General features: G+C 66.1%; 1 protein-coding gene across 1 annotated transcript; it reads right to left on the bottom strand.

The window, feature by feature from the left end:
- Positions 1–22: 22 nt before the first annotated feature.
- Positions 23–12,855, bottom strand: CHLRE_10g425000v5 (uncharacterized protein). Its single transcript, XM_043066534.1, has 18 exons — positions 12,147–12,855; positions 11,712–12,001; positions 11,255–11,311; positions 10,783–10,992; positions 10,234–10,439; positions 9,587–9,752; positions 8,795–9,016; positions 8,446–8,574; positions 8,052–8,278; positions 7,410–7,750; positions 6,994–7,184; positions 5,430–6,672; positions 4,973–5,226; positions 4,521–4,715; positions 3,968–4,291; positions 3,624–3,710; positions 3,215–3,400; positions 23–3,025 (listed from the first exon to the last, which is right to left on the bottom strand). The coding sequence occupies exons 1-18, from the start codon at positions 12,562–12,564 to the stop codon at positions 1,382–1,384; spliced, it is 6,390 nt and encodes a 2,129-aa protein (XP_042919931.1). The 5' UTR covers positions 12,565–12,855; the 3' UTR covers positions 23–1,381.
- Positions 12,856–20,729: the final 7,874 nt, after the last annotated feature.

Here is a 20,729-nt window from a genome sequence, read left to right as displayed (position 1 = left end):
CGCCAGCAGCCCGCGCATTGCATTTGTTACATGGTTACAGAGGTCCCTGCCGAGCGGTTACAGAGGTCCCTGCCGAGCATGAGCATGGGTATTGCTGCACGCGCAACAGCCTGCCTTCTTCACGTTCCATTTCACACCGGTAGGACCTAAACCCGTGTCAACCCAAGTGAATTTATTACTCCACACCCAAGACATCTCGTTCCTTCTTCGTGTAATTGTTCATTAGGAATGCCACCAAGTACAAGGACATAAGTTGTCTCTCTGGTGCTGCCGACCCACCCGCTTAGCGCTGTCGCCGCCCCGCCCATAGCTTGTCAAATCCTGCCGCCAGACCCTAACAACGTTTTTGCTCAGTGCCCCATCCCTGCGACCCATGGCGCGAGCGCATGCCAGGTCTCCCAATGTGCATACAAAACCCTCACTGACAACCCTGTGCGGCTGTAACTTGCCCTGAATCCAGCCACCCCTCGCCTTATCGTCCAGGGGGGCAGTACATGACAAGTCACTGTCAAGCAATTGAGTTGCAAAGAAAGCCTTTCCGATTGCGTGGCCCGTGCAGGCTGCGCGCACCCCGGCTTTGGGACCAATACTTCGGCCCACACAATACACCTTCTCTCACCCAACTACCAACCCAAACTGCTGCAGTGCCAACGCCTTATCCAATGTGTCAAGGTGTGTTGCCTGCGGGGCTCTCACAGGCATGCTCCGGAACACATGCATGCGGCAACAGTTGGTGTCAGATCGCCCATGCAGGCCAGTGCGTAATGTGCGTGACTGGCGCCACCGAATTGTAATCGAAACCTTGACAGTCCTGAGCATTCAACGCACATTCATTCTTGCTAGTGAGGCTTCTGTCTGTGTCTCTTCCTCTGTCCGGGATTAGACATAATGCTATGCACGACCGAATTCTTCACACCATCCGCCGCCCACTGGCCAGCACGCTAGTCACTGTCACACAGGTCAATCCCCTCCTTCACCTTCTTCAGGCCCCACTGCTTAATGCTGACGCAGGCGGCCGCCTGGCAGTGCTTGTGCCACTACATGCAATCCGCTCGCGAGTGCCCGCGCATATTCGGAGTCACAATCGGGCCCAACATTCTGGTAAGAGGGGCACCCAAGAGACACTTTGGAAACAAGACATGTGTGCATCCTATTTAGCGATTGCGGTATTGAAGATGATGCAAGTGACATGTCCCAGCGGTCAACGTCCGTCAGGAAATGAGCGAACGCGTGTGGTTGTCAACATAATAATACTGGCATTGCATGCCGGCATGATAAATACAACAGAGAACTGACAATCAGTCCTGGAAACCCCACCATCCGCCCGCAAACGCTTCAGACACTAGCAGCAACCCTTTCGCGATCGCCCTCGTCCTGTGCATTACGCGTTGCTCGCCCGGCGCGTGTCAGGGTCGAGCTCGTCGTCCTCCTCTATGATGGCCTCCAGGCCCGCCGCGGCGGCAGCCATGGCCGTCGCCGTCACGCGCTGCTGCGGCACGCCGCCGATGACGCCCCACGTGCTGCCGCCGCCCGCCGCCGACGCAACCATCAACTGGGCCAGCAGCTCATCATCTGCCGCCAGCGCCGCCGCCGTGGCGGCGGGGAGGGCCCCCATGCCGGCGTCCGCCGCCAGGCCGCCGCCAGCGCTGACGCCAGCTAGGCTGTAGTCGCCAGGCACGCCGCCGCCGCCAGCGCCGCCGCCGCCGTCGGCCGCCGCCTGTAAGGACAGGCCTGCGTGTACGGGCGCCGACAGCGCCACCGACAGGTTGGACGGAACGCAGCCGTTCGAGCCGCGATCCGGATCCAAACTAAATCCGTTGAATGCACCGCTGCTGATGCAGCCGGGCGCCGCGCCGCCAGTCGCAGCAGCGGCGGCTCCGCCGCCGGCGGCCCCAATTGCGGTGCCTCTTGCGGCCGCGGCAGCAGCAGCGGGCGCGGCGGCGGCGGCGGCGGAGCCTTGTGAGTCCCGCCGCAGCCCTCCCTCGCCGGTCGTGGCGTCTGGCGAGCGGGCGATGCTCTGCAACGCGGAGGGGCACACCTCCACTGCGATAAGCGACTCCGCGGATGCGACGCCGTCGATCTCATCTGTGATTGGTGTGACCGGTCCGGCAGTACTGCCACTGCCGGCGCCGCCAGCAGCTGGGGACGGCGCCGGCGACCGGCCATGCTGCGTCACGACCACGGCCGTCGCAGCCGCGGCCGCGGGCGGCGGCGGTTGCAGCGCGGCAGGTGAGATGGGCGGCAGGCGCCCTCCTGCTTGCCCTGATGGCGACCGGGCCGCTGCATGCTGCGCCTGCTGCCCTCCTCCTCCTGCTGCTGCTGCTGCTGCTGCTGTCGCCGTGGCAGCCGCCATGGTGCCCCTGCCAATGCCGTGTTGCGGCGGCGCGTATTGCTGTTGCTGCTGCGCCTGCTGCTGTTGGTACGGTGGCTGTTGTTGTTGGTGGTGTTGTTGCTGGGGCTGCACCTGTTGCTGTTGTTGTTGCGGTTGGTGCGGGGAATGCTGCGGCTGGTATGCCTGTTGCACGGGCTGCATTTGTATCTGCTGGTGCTGCTGCTGATGCTGCTGCTGCCCTCCCGTGCCGCCGCCGCCGGGGGCCGGCGCCATGCCGCCCAGCCCCGCCCGGTTCACTGCCGCCGCCACGCCCGTCGCCGCCAAGTGCGCACCCATGGACGCGGCGCGCTGCTGCTGCTGTTGCTGCTGCTGCGCCGCTAGGCCCACGCCCGCCATGCCATTCACAGCACCTCCTCCTCCGCCACCACCACCACCACCACCAGCGCCGCCGCCGCCGCCTCCCGCGCCGCCGCCGCTGCCACCCAGGCTCATGCCATTGGCGCTGAAACGCTGGTACCCGGTGCTGCCGCCGGTGGATCCTGCCGCCACCAGACCCTGAAGCCCCCCGGCCGGGTAGCCGCCGCCGCCGCCGCCGACGCCGCCCACGGCCACGGGCAATCCGGGCATTGTGAGGGAGGCAGCGCTGTCCAGGGGCCCATAGGCGCCGCTGTTGGGCATGAAGACGGCCGCCATCTGCAACGGGGTTAAGCCGCAAGCAAGCCAAGCAAGAAAGCAGCGCGACCCTTTCAGGCAGGCAGGCGCAATGCGGGAACGTGTAGACTAGGAAAGCCCTTGCCCCAGCCCGACGCCCCATCCCCGCCGTACTGCTGCCACCACCTTCCCACCGCCACCGCCCCCACCACCACCTCCTCCCCCACTCACCGCGAGCCCCTGCGCCATGAGCCTCAGGCGCACCAGCACCTCCTCGAAGCAGGGCCGCTGCAGGTGGTTGAGCTGCAGGCAGTCCGCCAGCAGCTGGGCGTACTCGGGCGGGCACTCGCGCGGCAGGTGCGGGAAGTCGGCGTGCTGCACGTAGCCGCCGGGGGCGCGCGCGTCCGGCACCCAGATCTGTGAGCGGGTGTGTGTGCGGAGTGGGCGGGTTTGCAGGACGGCGAGCGAGATGGTGCCAGCGCAATGCGGACAGCACAGACACGGACACGTGCGAGTACCGGTACAGCATGCCCATATCGCGCACCACAACATACACGGACAGATACTGTGTGCAAAGGCCGTTAGGCTCAGCCTCAGACTCAGCCTCAGGCTCAGCCGTTTGCGGCCGAAGCCAACTCACCGGCCGGCCCCAGAACAGCTCCCACAGCATGACGCCGTACGCGTAGGTGTCGGCGGCGCGCGAGAAGATGCCCAGCGTCGTGAGCTCCTGCAGGGTCCGAACGCACACAAACATATGTGATGCCGAATGACGTCATGCTCGGTGCAACCGTCAAAGGAAGCCGCACAGCAACTGCTCAGTCAAGTCAAAAAGCTGGAGGTGTACCCCTTCCCCCCCACCACCCAGGCCCCAACCGAATTCACGCCAGCCCCTGAGCCCAACGCAGCCCGCCCCAATCCCCAGTCCCCCGCCCTGGGGGCCGCCAACCCCCAAGTGCCCCAACCCCCCAGCGCCGCACAACGCACCGGTGCCGCGTAGAAGGGCGTGCCCTGCCTCAGTCCGCTGATGTGGCTGTTCTCCATCTTGACGCTCAGGCCGAAGTCCGCCACCTTGATCGCAAAGCCGCAACGCCCCGCCATAGGATAACTGCCGAATTGCGAGCTGCCAGGCGGCAGCATCAAACCGCTCCCCGTTGCGCCGCCGCTGCCCGGCTGGAGGCCCTTGACGCCGCCCCAGCTGGCCTTGCTGCCGCCGGTGCCGGGTGCGGAGCCCGAAACGGAGCTGCGTGCGGCGGAGGCGCTAAAGCCCAGGCCGCCCATCGGCAGCGGTGCGATCTTGAGCAGCACGTTCTGCAGGTTGCAGAGGTGTTGACCCCCGTCGGGAGCACAGCGGTCAGGCAGAGTGCTCAGAGCTCTCTACTGATGCCGCTGGCGTCGGCGCTGGCAGCCGGCCACTCCTCGCTGTGACCGCCGTGTCATATGCACCACTCCGCCACATGCCACATGCGGCCACTTGCCGACGGCCCCGATTCAGCACCCGCCCAGACCTCTGCCCGCGCCCTCACATCCGCCTCCTCACCTTGGGATTCAGGTCTCCGTGCACCACGTTCTTGCTGTGCAGGTGCGCCAGCGCCGCCGCCACGCCCTGCGCGATGTCCAGCAGCGCGTCCATGCGCGGCAGGCCGGTGTGCGGGTCGTGGAACACGCCGCGGTCCAGCGCGCGGCGCAGGGTGCCGCCGTCCGCAAACTCCTGGATGATGTACAGCCGCCACTCCTGCGTGCGTGTGTACGGCATGTGTGTACGGCACATGTGCGTGTGACAAGTTACGAAACGAAAGCCCGCCCAACCACGGCGCCGGGTGTGTGATAAAGAGCACAAGGAAAGCATTACGCGTAGGACGGTGGATGCAGCCGGATGATGGAAGCGTTCCAGACCGGGAGGTGGTGGGGTGCGGTGCTGGGGCGCGAGCGTGAGCGTGAGCGTGCGGGAGCCCACACATGTTCACGCCGCCGCCGCCGCCGCCGCCGCACCTGGATGTCGGCGAGGCTCTTGGACGGCTGCCCGCCCGGCGCCAGGCTGCCGCCGTTGGCCTGCGGCTGATTGAGCACTCGGCCCAGCACCGACATGGGCTTGGCGTCCACGGCGTAGGTGGCGATGATGTTGGGGTGCGAGATGGACTTGGAGAGCGCCGCCTCTTGAAGCGCGATGCGGCGGTTGACGGAAGCGGTGGAGAACAGCACGATCTTCACCGCAACCGCCAGGTTGTGCCACATGCCCTTGTACACTGCGTGTGTGGAGATGTGTGGAGATGGGAAACGAGTTGGGTAATGGGCGGTGGAGAGGGTTGGTCCCTGCTTGGAAACAACTGAAAGGAGTACCGACAGCGCAATGCAGGTCCACACGCCGACCCACCCAGGCCCTGTCTACAAGCATCCCCACACATGCGCGCACGCAGCTCCGCCATCCAGACTGGCCATGAACACCCACCAGTGCCGAAGCCCCCGGACGCGACCACGTCAGTCACAATGAGCTGGTTGTCGTCGATCTCGCCCGCCAGGTCCACACTCAGCCGCAGCAGCTCCTCCAACACCGGGCTCTGAGAGATCTGCTCCGTCAGGTTGGACGGCAGCGCCGCCACCGCCTTGGCCGCGGCCTGGGTCGCCTCGCGCGCCTTGGGGTCCTCGCCACTGCTGCCCTGCGGCTTGGCGCCGCCGCCGTCGCCATCCGCCGCATCGCCGCTAGGCCCGCCGCTATCCGCGGGCTTGCTGCCCGACGTGCTGTCGCCGTTGGCGCTATCGGCCGCCGGCGCGGCCTTGCCCGCCGCCCGCCCTGCCGTGCCGGCCTCCACATCACCGGCGGCGGCGTCTTTCCCGGCGCCGCTGCTGCCGCCGCCGCCGCCGCTCGACGCCGCCGCCGCCACCGCCGCCGCCATCGCGTCGGACGGGAGCACGCCGTTGATGCTGGCGCCGCGCCGCGCCGCCACCTCCGGCCGCGGCTCGCGCGCTCCAATCACCGCGTCCGAGCTGCGCTCGCGCTCGGTGGTGCTGCGGTTGTGCCGCAGCCCCGACAGGCTGGTGCGCCGCTGCAGCCGAGCCGCCATGGCCGCAGTGAAGCCGGCGAAGCCGGACAGCTGCAGCGGCAACGGCGAGCCTGCCGGCACCGCCCCGGACAACGCGCGCGGCGCGCCGCTGCCGCTGCCCATGGGCGAGGCCGTGTAGGAGCTGCCGCCGCCGGCGGCCGCGACGGGGCCCTTGCTGCGCGATTCGCGCCCCAGGGTGTGCTGCGGCCCGCTGCCGCTGTCCGCTGCCGGCGGGATGTTTGCTACTCCCAGAATGGTGAGGTGCTTGAACAGCTCCGTCAAGTCCGATGCCGCAATATTCACGGGCGTGTCGCGAAGAGCCGCCGCATCACCGCGGCTCTTGGAGTCGCCGTCATCCGTAGCGCTGCTGACCCGCGCGATGCCTAGGTTGGCGGCACTGTTGGCGCCGCCAGTGGTTGCGCTGCCGTGGCGGCCGCTGGCGCTGGCGGCTGGCGCCAGCGCCCCTGTACTCCCGCTGCCGGTGCAGTGGGTGTCGGCGGCGCCGGCGGCCACGGCAGACGCGGCGGCGTCGTGGCTGGGGCCTGTGTTGGTGACCACCAGCTGCGCCACGCCCGGGTCCTTGCCGGCCAGGTGGTCCAGGATGAGCTGCGCCAGCGGGTTGGTCTTGCTCAGCTCCTCCAGGTGGTGCGCCTGCACCGGGGCGGGGCGGGGGGGGGGGTTACGTTCATGATTACGTAAGGAAGTGGTAGACAGGGGTTGCGGGGGGTTGCATGGAGGTTCCAGGTAACACAACTTGTACGGCAGCGATGTTGATTGGCTCAGCGATGAAGGGGTGCATGGGGTGGCAGAGGGCAGCGGGGTGTGGAACCTGGCAGGCAAACAGCATGGTAGTGCCCACAGCGGACCCACGCCGCGTGACCCCCCGAGCGACCCCGGGTGCCCCCTACACCGCAGTGCCCCATCCCCACACAACACCAGCGCCTAACCCAGTCCCATGCGCGGGCCCCCCACCTGTTTGGCCTGCAGGCCGCGCAGGTGCTTCTCGTGCTGGCGGCTGCGCGCGCGCCTGTTCAGGAACATGAGCAGCCCCACCGCCAGCAGCAGCACGCCCACCGCCGCCGCCACCACGCCGCCGATGATGGCGGCGGTGCGGCTGCTGCCGCCGCCCCCGTCGTTGCTGAGGTCGGCAGGGGGGTAGGTGCCTGTGTGCAGCACAGCGTTGTGATATTGGCATGGGGTGTGGCAGCCACAGGCGACACGGTCATGGCTGGAGCGCACGATATGCTTCCCTTGCTTTTGTGGCACCACGACCATGCACTCCGCCACGCAAATTTCCGCGCTACACAACACCCCATGCGGCCCCAAGGCCTGAACACGGTAGCAAACCAACATGCGGGTCATTACAAAGCATCCTCGGCCGAGCCTACCCGCCAGCAGCGCATCCAGGTCGGGCCGTGTGACGTTGACATCCACGAGCACTGTGATGTTATCCGCGTGGAAACTCGTAATGGTCATCACGCTGATTGCCAACGCCGAGCTGCTCGCATTCGTCACCAGCGTGTCGCGTGGGAAAACTTCGCTGCACATCTCCGGCGTCAGGCTGCCCGGCAGGGAGGGCACCACCGCGCTGACGGCGTTGCTGCTGCTGCCGCCCCCCGCGACGAGGCGGGTGGCGTTGTGGTAGGCGAGGCAGGCCGAGTAGATCTGCACCTCCTGCGGCGACACCATGAGCGTGGCGTTGGTGAGGTCCACCTTGGCCACGCCGTTCCTGCACGCGGTGGGGGGCAAGAGCGGCAGCGGGGGCGGGGGTGGCAGGGGGTGGAGGGGATGGCAGCAAGGGTGGGGGGAGACAAGGATGAGTACACAGTGAGAAGGAGTGAGTGGGAAGTGGACGAGCGGAAGGAAGCTCAAAGCCCAGCCCCTGCCTTTATGAAGGAGCACGATACGCCGCACTCAAGACCACATCCCGCCACGCCTCCGCTTCGTCCCGCTTTGCGCTCCCCCTCTCACGTCTCATGTTTCCTACCGCTCCCCCCCTCTCACAAACATACATACGCGCACACACACACCTGTCAAACAGCACAGGCCACACGCTGGCCTGCATGAACACGTTGGCGTGCTTCTCACTGGCCGCCGTACTGCGGTTGTACGGCAGCAGCCAGCCGGCCCGCCGTACAGTCAGCTGCCGGAAGTTCACCGCCCCCAGGCCAGTGGTGGTGAACAGCGAGGTGCCGCCGCCAAAGTCCAGCGTCACGTTCTTAAAGGGCTTGCCCTGAATGATTATTTTGCGCCGGACCTGCAAATTCAATCAACACAAATGCAGGGCAGGTCCGTTTGTCACACAACCAGCCGGCGTGTCAGGGGCGCACACCGCGTGCGGTCCCGCGTTTGGCCCACTTGATAACCCCTGCGCCGAATTTCATCTGCTACGGTCAAACGGATTGCGTGACCCTGTGTGCGCACCTGCAGGGCGCCCGGCGGCGGCCACTTCGCGGGGTCCATGAGAGTGACGTCGTTTTGCAGCAGCAGCAGCACCGTGGTGGTGTTGCCGTTGGTCAGACCGTCCTGCTCAGCCAGCTTGGCGAAATTGGCCTGCGGCGGGTGAACACAACCTGGGGTTTCAAATCAAGAAGTTCGCATTACAACCGACGCGCCGCAACGCAGAGGGCGGCGTGTGAGGAAACAGCCCTAGCTGCCAGGCATATGCACATGCACGTGCCCCGAACCTCCTGCCCCTCCGCCTCTCCCTCTCCCTCTCCCCCTCTTCCTCCCCATGCCCTCCTCCCCTGCCCGCCAGCGGCCCCATTCCTACATCGGGCATGGCCAGGATGCGCACGAGCATGTTGGCATTGTAGACGGCTACCATGTAGGGCGGCCCCACGCGGAAGTCGGTGCCCAGCAGCTGGTTTACGCCGGTGACGGGGACGAGCTGGCGCACGCCAAAGGTGCGCGTGGTGATGACGATGTTATCGCCCGTCACGCCCATGGCGCACAGCTTGGCAAAGGTGAGCGAGTCGGGCGCCATGGCAAGCAGCTGCGAGGGAGGCACGGGGGTTACATTCATGATAAGTTAAGGAAGTGGTCGACGGTAGACGGGGGCAGGGAGGCAGGGGCAGCAGTTCAGGAAGCACGGTGTGGAAGAGTGGACAAGGCGCGGTGGCGGTGGCGCTGCACGCAGAGAGGCGAGATTGAGTCACCGATCGAGTCGTGCGTTAACATCGATGCCATGTCAGGATGTGAGGCGTTGCTGGCTTGCCCCACTCCTTTGTAACTCCGCAGCAAGCCTCCCCGTCCCCGCCGCCGCTCTCCCGCCCTCCTTCCCTGCCGGTTGGCCTGGGGCTGTTCGGAACCCGGCGCAATGACCCCCATCTCCACCGGCCTAAGAACCCGCACTTCAACCCCCATCCTGCCAGCTGAATCCGCCGCCAGCCGGCCACACAAGGCACCAGGCCCACGATATGCCTCGTCCCTTTATGCTCCTTCGACACCATCCTTCGTTTTACAGTACCAGATGGCCAAACGCAACCCCACCCCACCCCACACCCACCCCACATCCACCCCACACCCACACCTACCTCCACACACCCCCAACGTCCCCACCTACCTCCATGCGCTGCACCAGCTTCTGCCAGGCCGCCAGCGCCGCAATGGCGGCTGTGGGGTTGGTGAGGATGGTGGTCCAGTACTGCAGGTGCACGAACTCGTCCGAGGGGATGATACCGGTGGTGTTGACCAGGTGTAGCCGGGACTCCTCCGTAAACTTGAGCTCGCTGCGCGTGTTTACATTTAATCAGGGTTGTGCGGCATAAATGTTGGCTATAGTACACGCGGATGCGCGATGGGATAACCGGTGTCAATCAGCCGATGAAAATTAGCCACCGCCACCTGCCCCCATTCTTTGGAGATCGGGTTTCGTTTCCCCTCTGGCCGACCTTGGTCAGCCGGTTCCAATGCTACGCAGCACCACCGCTGCACGCCCCGAGGCGGCGTGTCGTGACAATCCGAGGCCTCGTCCTGCCCGCCCCTCCAAATTTCGCTCCCACCAGCGCCGCCGCTGCGCGTTCGGTCGTGAAAGCCCAACACCCTCGCGCGCGCGCCTTGAAGCTCCCTCGCCTTTCTCCCCAGCCCCCCGCACCCCGGCCATCCCCCAAACCAAACTGAACTGCCCATGACTCTACGCGCGCGCACACAAGCAGCCCCCCCCCACACACAAACCCAGATGCACAAAAAACGCGCACACGCCGTGCTCACCGGTCGAACTGGAAGGGCCAGATGGGCACCACGTAGGCGCCCACGGGGCTCAGCGCCAGGTTCGCCAGCACGATGCCGCGCAGCTGCACGAAGGCGGCCGCCCGCAGCTTGAACAGGTTCAGGCCGCCCGAAAAGTCCAGGATCACGGGGCCGCCCGTGTCGCTGGCCGCCTCGATTGTCACGTTGCTGGTGATGTACGCGCCGTCCTGTTGGCGGTTGGGAATTCCAGGGTTTTCGGGTTTCAGCAACCGTGCACGTCAAATTGACGACATTCCCGATGATCCCAGAGTTCTGTGCCACCCACATCCCTCAGCAACGATGCCAAACGGCCTGCGCATCATCGTGCTTCGGCATCATGTTACCCCGCGCCCCGGAAAGCTATTGTCCCACCAACATCCCACACGACCCTGCCACTCCCCCTCCCTGCTCTCAGCACCCTCCCGCCCCTCCCCACAGCCCCTCCCCGCCGCCCCTTCCCGCCGCCCCTCCCCGCCGCCCTGCCCCGCAGCCCCTCCCCGCAGCACCGCGGGCTGCCGCTCCCGCCCGCACCTGCGGCCAGCGGGCGACGTCCAGCGTGATGTTGCGCGTGAGGCGCAGCACGGTCTGGTGCTGCGTGCAGGCGGGCAGGTCCGCCGCCTCCACCAGCCGCAGCGCCCCCAGGAAGTCGTCCACGGAGCTGACGTTCAGCAGCGTGGGCGGCTGCTGCGGGCAGGCGGCGGGGCTCAGGTCCGCCGTGCTGGCGCAGGTGATGGTCAGGTCCTGGCGGGGAGCAGCGGGGTTTGGTGGGGTGTGGTAGGTTATGGGTGGTGTGGGTGGTGTGGGGTTGGGTTGGGTCGGGTGGGCTGGGATGCAAGTGAGAGCGTGTTTCCGCACGGTACGGACGCAAGGTGCGAGGAGCGCTTGACGCCACGCGTGCGGCGATGGGTGCGCGATGGGGATCCGTGCGCAGCGTGGGCGGGGCTCCCCGGCACACAGGGAGGCAGCAGTCGCGAGACCGGCGCGCGTGGCGTGCTGTGCTCACCTCGACCCAGAACGGCCCCAGCTGCGCGTATTTGATGAACAGGTACGGATACACCATCTGCAGTTGGAGGAGGGGAGGAACACAGCAGGCGGGGTGTCACGGCCCGAGCAGCGCTGGCAGGCAGCGGCTGACTGCACTAATGGAGATGTGAAATGGCCGTGGGTGGGGTGGATGCGTTAATGAGGAGCTGTGCGCGTGTCGTGGTGGCCAGCGGCCGTACGCGCGGGTGTATTCGAGGCAATGCTGTAACGCTGAACTCCCGGAATGTTCATCCCAACGCCGCTGAATAGTGCACACACCCTTGCCGTCCTGCCACAGCGATTGAAATCGTCATCGCCATGGCTGCGAGCTACGTTCTTCTCCCCTTCCAACGTTATCAACCGCCGTGGTTTTCCCACCGGCACGGTTACACCCCCCCCCGCAGGTTCACATGCCCCTGCCCCCGCCCCTCGCTCACCCGCATCTCCGGACGTATGCCCCCCGACAGCGCCGGCAGTGCCTCATACTGCATCCGCAGCAGTCCCAACCCGTTGTACAGGCGCAGCAGCGCGTCACAGTTTATGGCTTCAATCCTGCTGCGCAGCAGCTGCAGCCGCGCCCCGGACGAAAGTTCAACATACATACGCAGCCTTTCAAGCAGCGGCTGCAGCGCGGGGAACTGGGTGGTAACTGCGGAGCTCGCGCTCATGTTTCGCTTGGGTGTCGCCATCCAGTTCATGCTAAATCCCACCAGCAGCAGCTCCGCATCTGTTGTTAATGAAAATCAAAGCGAGGAGTGAGCCGAGGCTTTGAACGAGCGCTGCAGAGCAGAAAAACCCCGCCCTGAGACCGCAGCTGACGCCAACAGACGACCGCCAGCTCGTATCAGTTGAATACCTGTGCCTGGACTTACCTGGGCTGACAGCAAAGCCCGCTGGAATAACATTGGTCGAGCTCCCGTTCGCGAGGGTCTCCACCCTCCACAGCGGGAACTTTACTGTTGAAAATATTGAGAAGAATGATGACGCTATCACTGCCTTGCGCCCGGAGCTGATTTTGACCACTCCTGTGGCCGGGTCCGCCAAGCTCTCCAGTTCGCTGAGCGTGCCTAGCACTGTGCCCGTTGTGGGGCTGGCTAACAAGTCATCCAGAGCAGGGTAGAAGTAGCCATCCTGAGACGCCAGGGTGAAATCGATGGCATGTGCTGAGTGCTGCAGCAGGCCCAGCTGCAGGGCCAGCAGCACCGCCACTAACACACTGGTCCTGACAGGCTGCAAGATGATGCGCACCGCCTGGCTGCTGGCCCGTAGAGCTGGGCGCTCTCTTGCCATTTCCTTGCCACCTTCCTCCATTCCCACCAACTTCATCACATATGATGACTATAATCTATACCCATCCTCAGACCACCACACGGCACTTAGGCAAGGTTGAGTGAGGCGAACTCTGTCGTCGCAGTGGTGGCCGTCGCAGTCCCAAAAACATTGTATGAAGGGTGCGCCTATCGTATGGTGCTATGTGAATGCATACAGGTGACAAAACCGATTCATGTTTGGGTGCACGGTTTCGACTGCTTGTTGTCGCCAATCGCTGTGCTCAGCGCACGAGCAGCCCGCTGCTGGAGTGGTCAGAGGTACAATATGCTCTTTGTTTGCGTGCGTCCTGGGCAGACGAAAGCCCGATTGCTCGCATGCACGGCGGTTGACGTGCCGGGGCCCCCTCGACGATATGGCTTTACCCCCGCCTCGTGCCCCCGCCGCCTCCACTCCCCCTCTGCTCCTTTCCGCTTGCCCCCGCATGCAACACGTGGCAGCGGTGGCGCTGGTGCCTTTGCGGGTATGCTTAGGTAACAGTTTTCCGTGCTTAAACCCAGGGCTTGCATCTTCGAGGGTTAGGACGCGAGAAGCCAGACTAACCACGTTCTCGCCCACCGCATTTATTGATATGCTTGAAAGAACGCAACACGCACAAGCGAACATGACGTTGTAGAGCCGAGGCCAGTGAGCTAGCACAAGCAAAAAGAAAAGCGTGAGCATGAGCAGCGACCGCAACTGCTACGTTACCTTTGACGAGATAACCGCGCGCCAAGCTGCGCCACTCCGGCGTCCTAATGCTTGTGACTCTCAGCTGGTGTATACGGCTGTCAGAGGCTGGGCTGGCGCAGACTGGCCGCAGACTACCAAGCGAAGGCTGCGATGCGTTGTGATAACGTTGTGATAACGGCCAATGGCCCCAAAATGCCTAGGTTTCAGCGTTTGGGTGGGCTTCCGCCCCTCCCCCCAAAACATCCCCCGGGAGGGGGTAGTTACTAGTTAGCGAGATTCAGGGACCGTATGCAGCCCCTCGCGGTGAGAATGCACACCCAGAAATGCCCAAGCTTTCTCACCCAAGGGCCTCATCGGGGCAGTCTTCGGGGCCCGTTTCTTGCCGCTGAGCCGCTCCCCAAAGATGCAAAGCCCTGCTTTGGCCCCACAGTGTCGTCCGCAGCCCAGGCTGCCCACTGGTCTAGCCAGCCCCTGCAGCGTGACCACCTGTGGTGCCCAGCAGTTCAGGTCCTCAAAAGGCGCCAGTCGTGGGTGCTTTACCAAGGCGAGTTGTTCATGCATGCAGGGGGCATGCTAGTGCAACCCGCACGTTTCGGCATCGCCCCCTAGCTTAGACCACACGCCACGCCCCTACGTTGGGCAGGGGTTCCCCTGGCAGGGAACCCCTGAAGTTGGGACTGTCCGGGCCTTCGCAACCTAGTCGAGTCGCACGCCTGCCTCCCCTTGCAAGTATCCATCTTCCCTGCCATTGTCAATTTGCAAACCGCGCGCCTGACATTCCGCTCTTGTTCCGATTATTCATGCATCAGCCGTCTTAGCTAGCCGCTTAGCATTCTCTCACAGATAGGAACAAGAAGTGACAATTCCGCAGCTCCACAGCACAATACGTTTTGTCGTGTGATGTCGTGTCTGTGGTTTGCCGCTGCTGCATACCCCCCCCCCTGGGGGCGGCTCTGCTGTGTGTGCTGTGCTGAGCGGTAGGTTGTTGCCGGTGCCTGTCGGGTGACTCAGTGCGTGTGACTCAGCGTGTCAAACCCGGTCCTGCATGGGAGCCGCTACAGGCCCAGCGGGGGTATGCCGGGCCAGCGAGTCCCTGACTCGCTGGTTGTGTTGCCAACAGCGCAAGCTAGCAGACTGTGTATCAGACTGTGTCAACCAACCCATCGCGAGCATTAGCCTTGTCCGTTCCTTCGCTTCCCAAACGTTAGCATCCCACTACGTTAGACTGCGTCAGCCTGCCTCGCGCCAGCAGCAGCAGCCAGCCTCCGTGGCTGAATCGCTCATCATTGGTTGTCCCCGCGTCAGCGTCCAGACCTGATCACCCTGGTACGCGGCCGGGCATTGGGACATTGGTGGCCATACGGGGTCCCTACACTCTAGGACCGTATCCGGTACATGCAACACAACCCACAGTTGCTATTGGCGAACTCGGCGCTGCATCCCACTGCGCTCTCGCCCTTCTTCTCCGCGGCTACTTCTCACTGGACAACAAGGCTTTGCTCATTCATCCCTTCCTCTCGCTTATCTACATCTACGAAGCATGTCAGATGCATCAGTGGTCTCGCCGGATATAGCCACGGCTCCGTCGAGTCGGGCGCGGCGCCCATTTTCACTTCGCCGGCTGACGACCGCGAAGCTTGCTACACTCGGCGCACCTTATTGGCAGGCTCTCGGGACATATTGCAGATGGCAGACCAGGTCATCGCAACTCTACCGCAGGATGGTTACTCTGGCCATGCGGATTCGCCCGCCAGCTGAGGCCCTCGGCTCCGACAGCGCTGGCGACGCTGCACCTGAGTCCGCGCACGCGGCCATTGGCGCCCTCACGCTCGCCTCAGCAGCACTGTCAGCGCCAGCTGCCTCCTCCAGCAGCTCCCTGCCTGCAGCCGCCAGCGCTCCCGCGCCCGCCGCCGCCGCCAGCGCCGCGCCCAGCAGTGACGCCGCCGCCGTCGACCCGGTCAGCTCTGCCGTCTCCATGTACGCGCCTTACGCCTACGCCTTCCCCATCCTCGCGGGCCACAGCAGCCCTGGCGACTCCACTGCGCCCGCTGCTGCACCCTGCGCCGCCGCCAACGGTGCATCTGCATCTTCTGACTTCCTCGGCGCTGCATCCCAGAGCGCCATTCTCACCGCCGCACCCTCGTGTGGCTTCGCCTCCATCCCTCAAGATGCTGCATACGTCTTCACCCCTTCACCTGGTCCTGCCTCAAGCAGCACCATGGGCGCTGCTGCATCCCAGAGCAGCGCCGGCGTCGCCGCCTCCGCCATCGGCGCTGCCGCCGCACTCCCCGCGGCTGGCGCCGCAGCCGGCGACGCCTCCTCCCGTGCCGCCCCCGCTGGCGGCACACCTCAAGCCACACAGGCCACCGGTCCCGCGGCCGGCTCGCGCCTGCCGCTCGGCTTTGAGCAATTCGAGATGCGGCCGGCCAATTCAGAGGTCCTGCCGCTCCTCGCCACTTCTTCGCCTGCCCCTCCTGCTTCTGCTCCTGCCTCCTGTATCACCACCTCTCGCTGCGGGGCGGCCCCGCCTTCGCTGCTGGGGGGGGACCGCTGGGCCGCGTGCACAGCAGCAGCTCAGCCAACGCCGCCGCCACCAGCGTTTCCCCACCTAAGCCGCCGCCCGCCACTGTGGCCGGCGGCCGCTCGCCATGAGCGCCCCAGACGGCGCGCAGCCGTCAGCAGGCGTCAACCCGTCTGATAGCGCATCAGCGCCTGGCAGCTCCGCGCACGCCGGCTCCCGCCTTGAGCGGCAGCCAGATGGGCGGGCCTATTGCGAGTGTCCCGACGTCACGGCCTCCCAACGTGACGCATTCCTTGGGTTGTTGGCGGCCACCGCCACCGCCTTCACCTCGGGTGCCTCGGGCAGCACGCAACCAGCAGCGGCAGCTGCAGCGGCAGTAGCAGGAGATGAGGCGCCAGCCGGCGCCTCTGCCCCGGGCAGCTTCACACCCGACGGCCCTCGCTCGCTCCCGCCTGACGGCCGGTTCGAGATGGGTGGGCCTATTGCGAGTGTCCCGACGTCACGGCCTCCCAACGTGACGCATTCCTTGGGTTGTTGGCGGCCACCGCCACCGCCTTCACCTCGGGTGCCTTGGGCAGCACGCAACCAGCAGCGGCAGCTGCAGCGGCAGTAGCAGGAGATGAGGCGCCAGCCGGCGCCTCTGCCCCGGGCAGCTTCACACCCGAGGGCCCTCGCTCGCTCCCGCCTGACGGCCGGTTCGAGCGGCAGCCTGATGGGTGGGTCCACTGTGACCGACAAGACGTCACGGCATCCCAACGTGACGCAATTCTGGCCTTCATGAACGCCAGCACGAGCACCTTCGCCTACAAGTTAGCAGATCTTGTGGGCTACAGTGGCGACGTCGGCCTTGAGCTTCGCCACGGCCGTGCAATCTATGAGCGCCCGCGCCCGCACACCGCAGACGAGCTCACAGTCATGGAGTCCAAGCTACTCCTGGCCTACGGGGACCCGGCGGCCGCCGCCTGGCTGCCGGGAGCTGCAGCTGGGGGGACACCCACAGCCGCCACTGGGGGGGGCACCGGAGCCTCACGCTGGGGGGGCGCCTGTGGAGGGCGTGCCCATCGGCGCCGATGGCCGGCCAGCGTCTCAGCAAGTGCTCGCGGCTGCCATCACCGCCCCGGCCCTGGTCTACCCTGCCGGCGCGCTCATCCCAAGCGCGCGGGCCCGCTGGGCACAGCTGCAGGCGCTGCCCTCCGCGGTCTCGGTTAACGCCACCGCCATCGTGCCCGACGCGAACGAACTGTTTGCCGGCCACAACGGCGGCCCCACTGACGCCACGGAAGCCCCGCCGGCTGAGCGCCCGCCTGACCAACTCCTCATCCAACTTCTCACTGTCATCCAAGCCGCGCGTGTGCAGCTTCGGCAGCTGCCACGGTCCCCGCCACTGCCCCTCCGCCTGCGCTCCGGCACGGGCGACGTCCTGGGGCTGGACACGCGGCTGGTGCAGCACAACTTCTTCGCAGCCGCCATGGGGGATGTGGGCATCACGCTGCTGGAGCTGCCCGGCGGCCTGGCCTCAGGGCTGCAAGCCGCCTTGCGGATGGGCTTCCGCATCCGGCGCTACGTCCACGTCGACACCGACCCCGCCGTGCGTGCCTCTGTCGCCCGGCTGCTGCCCATGCTCGCCACGCAGCATGCACCGCTGCTGCCGCCGCAGTCGTGGCAGCTGCACTCTGGCCCCGACCGCCTCGGCCTCACACCGGCGGACCTGGTGCCCTGGGCACTCGGGCCGGAGGGAGCGGAGCAGCTGCGGTTGCACGACGGCAGCCAATGGCTTGTGGTCACCAGCTGGGCCTCGCACGCGCTCTGGCGCGACTCGCTCGCCCTCCAGCTCCTCGGCGGCCTGCAGCAGCAGCTAGCCAGCCGCCGCCTTCCCCAGCTCGCCTTCCTCGCGGAGGGTCCCTGGTGTGCGGAGTCACCAGACGCCTCGCCGCCCTTCGGGCCGCCCGCCGGCATTGACGCTGTGCAGGCCGGCAGCCCCGCGCATCGCGTCACCTCTCTCTACACCAACCTGGCCGACTCATCCCAAGTCGACTTTGCCTTCTCTCACCTGCGCCCTCTTCCCAGCCGCCTGCTTGCTGCCGTGCTGCCGCACGGCCGCACGCCTGGTGCTGCGCAACGGCCCCTCCCTCCTCCTTACGTGGCGCTACAGGCTCCCGGCCAACCCCTCGCCGCGCTGCCCCCGCCTTCCCCGCCGCCTGCCGCCCCGGAGCCGCCACCGCTGCGTGCCGGCCCTGATGGCCTGCCCTGCGCCCCGGACGCGGCGGACTGGCTCGCCGTCTCCACCCACCACTCCTCCCTCTCCTTGCCCGCCGCCTTCGCCGTCCAGCTGCTCCGCCGCCACACGCCGCCGGCTGTCTTCACGGCCGCCTTGGCTGCCGCCACGGCTCTCCACCGCCTCTTCTTCACGCGTCACGACATGCAGCCGCTTCCCCCTCGTCAGATCGACGCCCCGGCCTCCACGCTGGGGGGGGGAGCTGCCGCCTCGGGCCCAGCAGACCATCTGGAGACCGCCTTTGCAGCGCTGGTGCTGTCAGACGAGCCGTCACCACTGCTGGACGCGACCGAGACCACTCTCGCGGTTGCCCTGCTTCACCAGCGTCTCCTCGGGGCGCGCATGGGTGCGCAGCTGCATGTCTACGCCGCAGTGGCGGAAGCTGCGGAGCAAGCGGACTGGGCTGACGCCGCACTGCCGGCGTCGGCGGCCCCAGCACCACCATCGCCTCCGCAGCCCTGGGCCCGTCAACCCCTGACACCGCAGACGTCTGGAACGACGCCCCCGTCATGGACCTGCTGCGCCTGGGCGCCCAGCCTGACAGCCTCAGCCGCGAGGAACGGCAACGTGTGCAGCGCCGCGCCGCCAGCTACCGCTGGACCGGAGAGCAGCTCATCCGCCTCATGCCCGACGGCAACACACGCGTCTGCCCGCCGCCGGAGGCCCGTGACGCCATCGTCCAGCAAACGCACGAGATCGGACACCTCGGCGAGCGCCGCACCTTGGCGCTGTGCCAGCTGGGCTACTGGTGGGCCGGCCAGCGGGCGACGGTGCAGGGCATTGTGCAGCGCTGCAAGCTGTGCGACATGGCCAACACCGGCGGCATGGTGCGGCCTGTTGAGCTGCAGCCGCTGCCAATCCGCGGCATGTTCTACCGCTGGGGCATCGACCTGGCGGGCAACTTGCACCCGACTTCCCCCGATGGCTACACCTACGTGATGGTGTGCGTGGAGCACTTCACCAAGTGGATCGAGCTTTTCCCGCTCACCACCAAGTCCGCCAGCGAGACCGCACGAGGGCTGGTGGAGCTCCTGACGCGCTTCGGCTCGCCCGCAGAGGTCACCACTGACCGCGGCACCGAGTTTGAGGGTCCGTTCCAGGCGCTGTGCGAGGCTAACGCCATCGACCACCGGCGCACGCAGCCCGACCATCCGCAAGCCAACGGCCTAGCGGAGCGCATGGTGCAGGTTGTGAAAGCGGCACTGCGCAAGCACTGCCGCAGCACGCAGTCCAACGACACGTGGGACAAGGCGCTGCCTTGGCTCGCCCTGGCCTACCGCTGCTCGCCTCAAGCCTCAACCCGCTACTCGCCCTACAAGCTGCTCTACGGCGTGGACCCCATCATCCCGCCTGCGGTCCGCCCGCGCTTTGAGGAGCACGAGCTAGCCTTCACCTGCGACGGCAGTGAGCAAGCTTACACGGAGGCGCTCCTGCAGCGCTCGGAGTGGCTGCGGCGGCACGCGCCTGCCGCAGCCGGCAACCTGCTCATCGCACAGCACCGCGACACCCAGCGCTATGCTCTCACCCGCAGCGGCGGCTACCGCGCGCGGGCACTGGAGTTTGTGCCCGGTGACTACGTGTACCTGCGCAACGCAAATCCCGACAACACGTTGGAGATGCCGGTACGCGACCAGGTGCTGCGCGTGGAGCATGTGGGCGACATGGGCGTGGCCGCGCTAGTCGGCCGCGACACCGCACGTCTCCGTGCGCGAGTGGAGCAGTTGGTGCCGTGCCACCTGCCCAACCTGGACCCGATTCAGGACGCCCGGCTGCTACGCACCAGCAACGACCTGGAGTGCGAAGTGTGCCACAGCCCGCAGCAGCCCTCCCGCGTGCTGCTGTGTGACGGCTGCGGCACCGGCTGGCACCTCCGCTGCCTCACGCCGCCACTCAGCAAGGTGCCTCCTGGCGCCTGGATGTGCCCGGGCTGTGTGGAGCTGGGCAAGGCTCCACCCACTGGCCCCGCACCGCAGCGGCCCTCGGCGGGTCCAGTGCTGTTCCCCAACGCTGACACGCGACGCCGCGACGCGGAAGCAGCTACCCTCGACGGCGTGTCAGTTGTACGGGCAGTTCCTGGCCCAGCCGGAACACCGCGGCAGCTGCAGAACGGCACTCTGCGCTTCCGCGGGCCCTTGTCACGCCCCTTCTACTTCATGGTGGAGTGGCCGGGAGGCTCCGCCGAGGCTATCACCCTGGCCGATGCAAAATGCCTGCAACGGCAAACAGTGCCATCGTCACCTGCATCAGCCCCTGCCCAGGGCGGCGAGCCCACGGCCAAGCGCCGTGTTCAGCCTCGCCGCTGATGCACCAACCCTGCCGGCATCCCAACGGCAGGACCTCGCGCACGCCGGCCTCCCAACGGCGTGTGCCGCGCTGGCATCCCAACAGCGCGCACCCACGGACATCTGCTTGGAGCTGGCTTGGACTCGAAGCCAGCAATGAGGATTGACTAACCCAGTGACGTGAGACTAGCTAGGTGTCTGTTCTCGTTTGTCGTGTGGCACGAACTCACTCGCATATCATTCTGGTGTCATGCGTTTGCTGTCCCGTGCGTCTGTATGTGCTTCCGACTTCGCCAGTCTCGCTGTCTCCCCTGTCTTCAGTCGTGGGGGGGATCTCTCCGCCCGGGAGCGGCGTTGTGCAAGTTCGGCTGTGGCG

The sequence above is a fragment of the Chlamydomonas reinhardtii genome, chromosome 10 (assembly GCF_000002595.2).
Source record: "Chlamydomonas reinhardtii strain CC-503 cw92 mt+ chromosome 10, whole genome shotgun sequence".
NCBI classification, from domain to species: domain Eukaryota; kingdom Viridiplantae; phylum Chlorophyta; class Chlorophyceae; order Chlamydomonadales; family Chlamydomonadaceae; genus Chlamydomonas; species Chlamydomonas reinhardtii.
Note: the sequence above shows the minus strand (reverse complement) of the source record. Positions and strands in the feature narration are given on the sequence as shown.

What these genes read in the sequence shown, in the direction of transcription:
- CHLRE_10g425000v5 (XM_043066534.1), bottom strand. Translation starts at nt 12,564, where the DNA reads ATGGCAAGAGAGCGCCCAGCTCTACGGGCCAGCAGCCAGGCGGTGCGC. An exon ending in AGCTGGTGCAGCGCATGGAG is followed by an intron (nt 9,017 to 9,586) that starts GTAGGTGGGGAC and finishes CCTCCCTCGCAG; the next exon opens with CTGCTTGCCATGGCGCCCGA. An exon ending in CGCCGCCGGGCGCCCTGCAG is followed by an intron (nt 8,279 to 8,445) that starts GTGCGCACACAG and finishes TTGAATTTGCAG; the next exon opens with GTCCGGCGCAAAATAATCAT.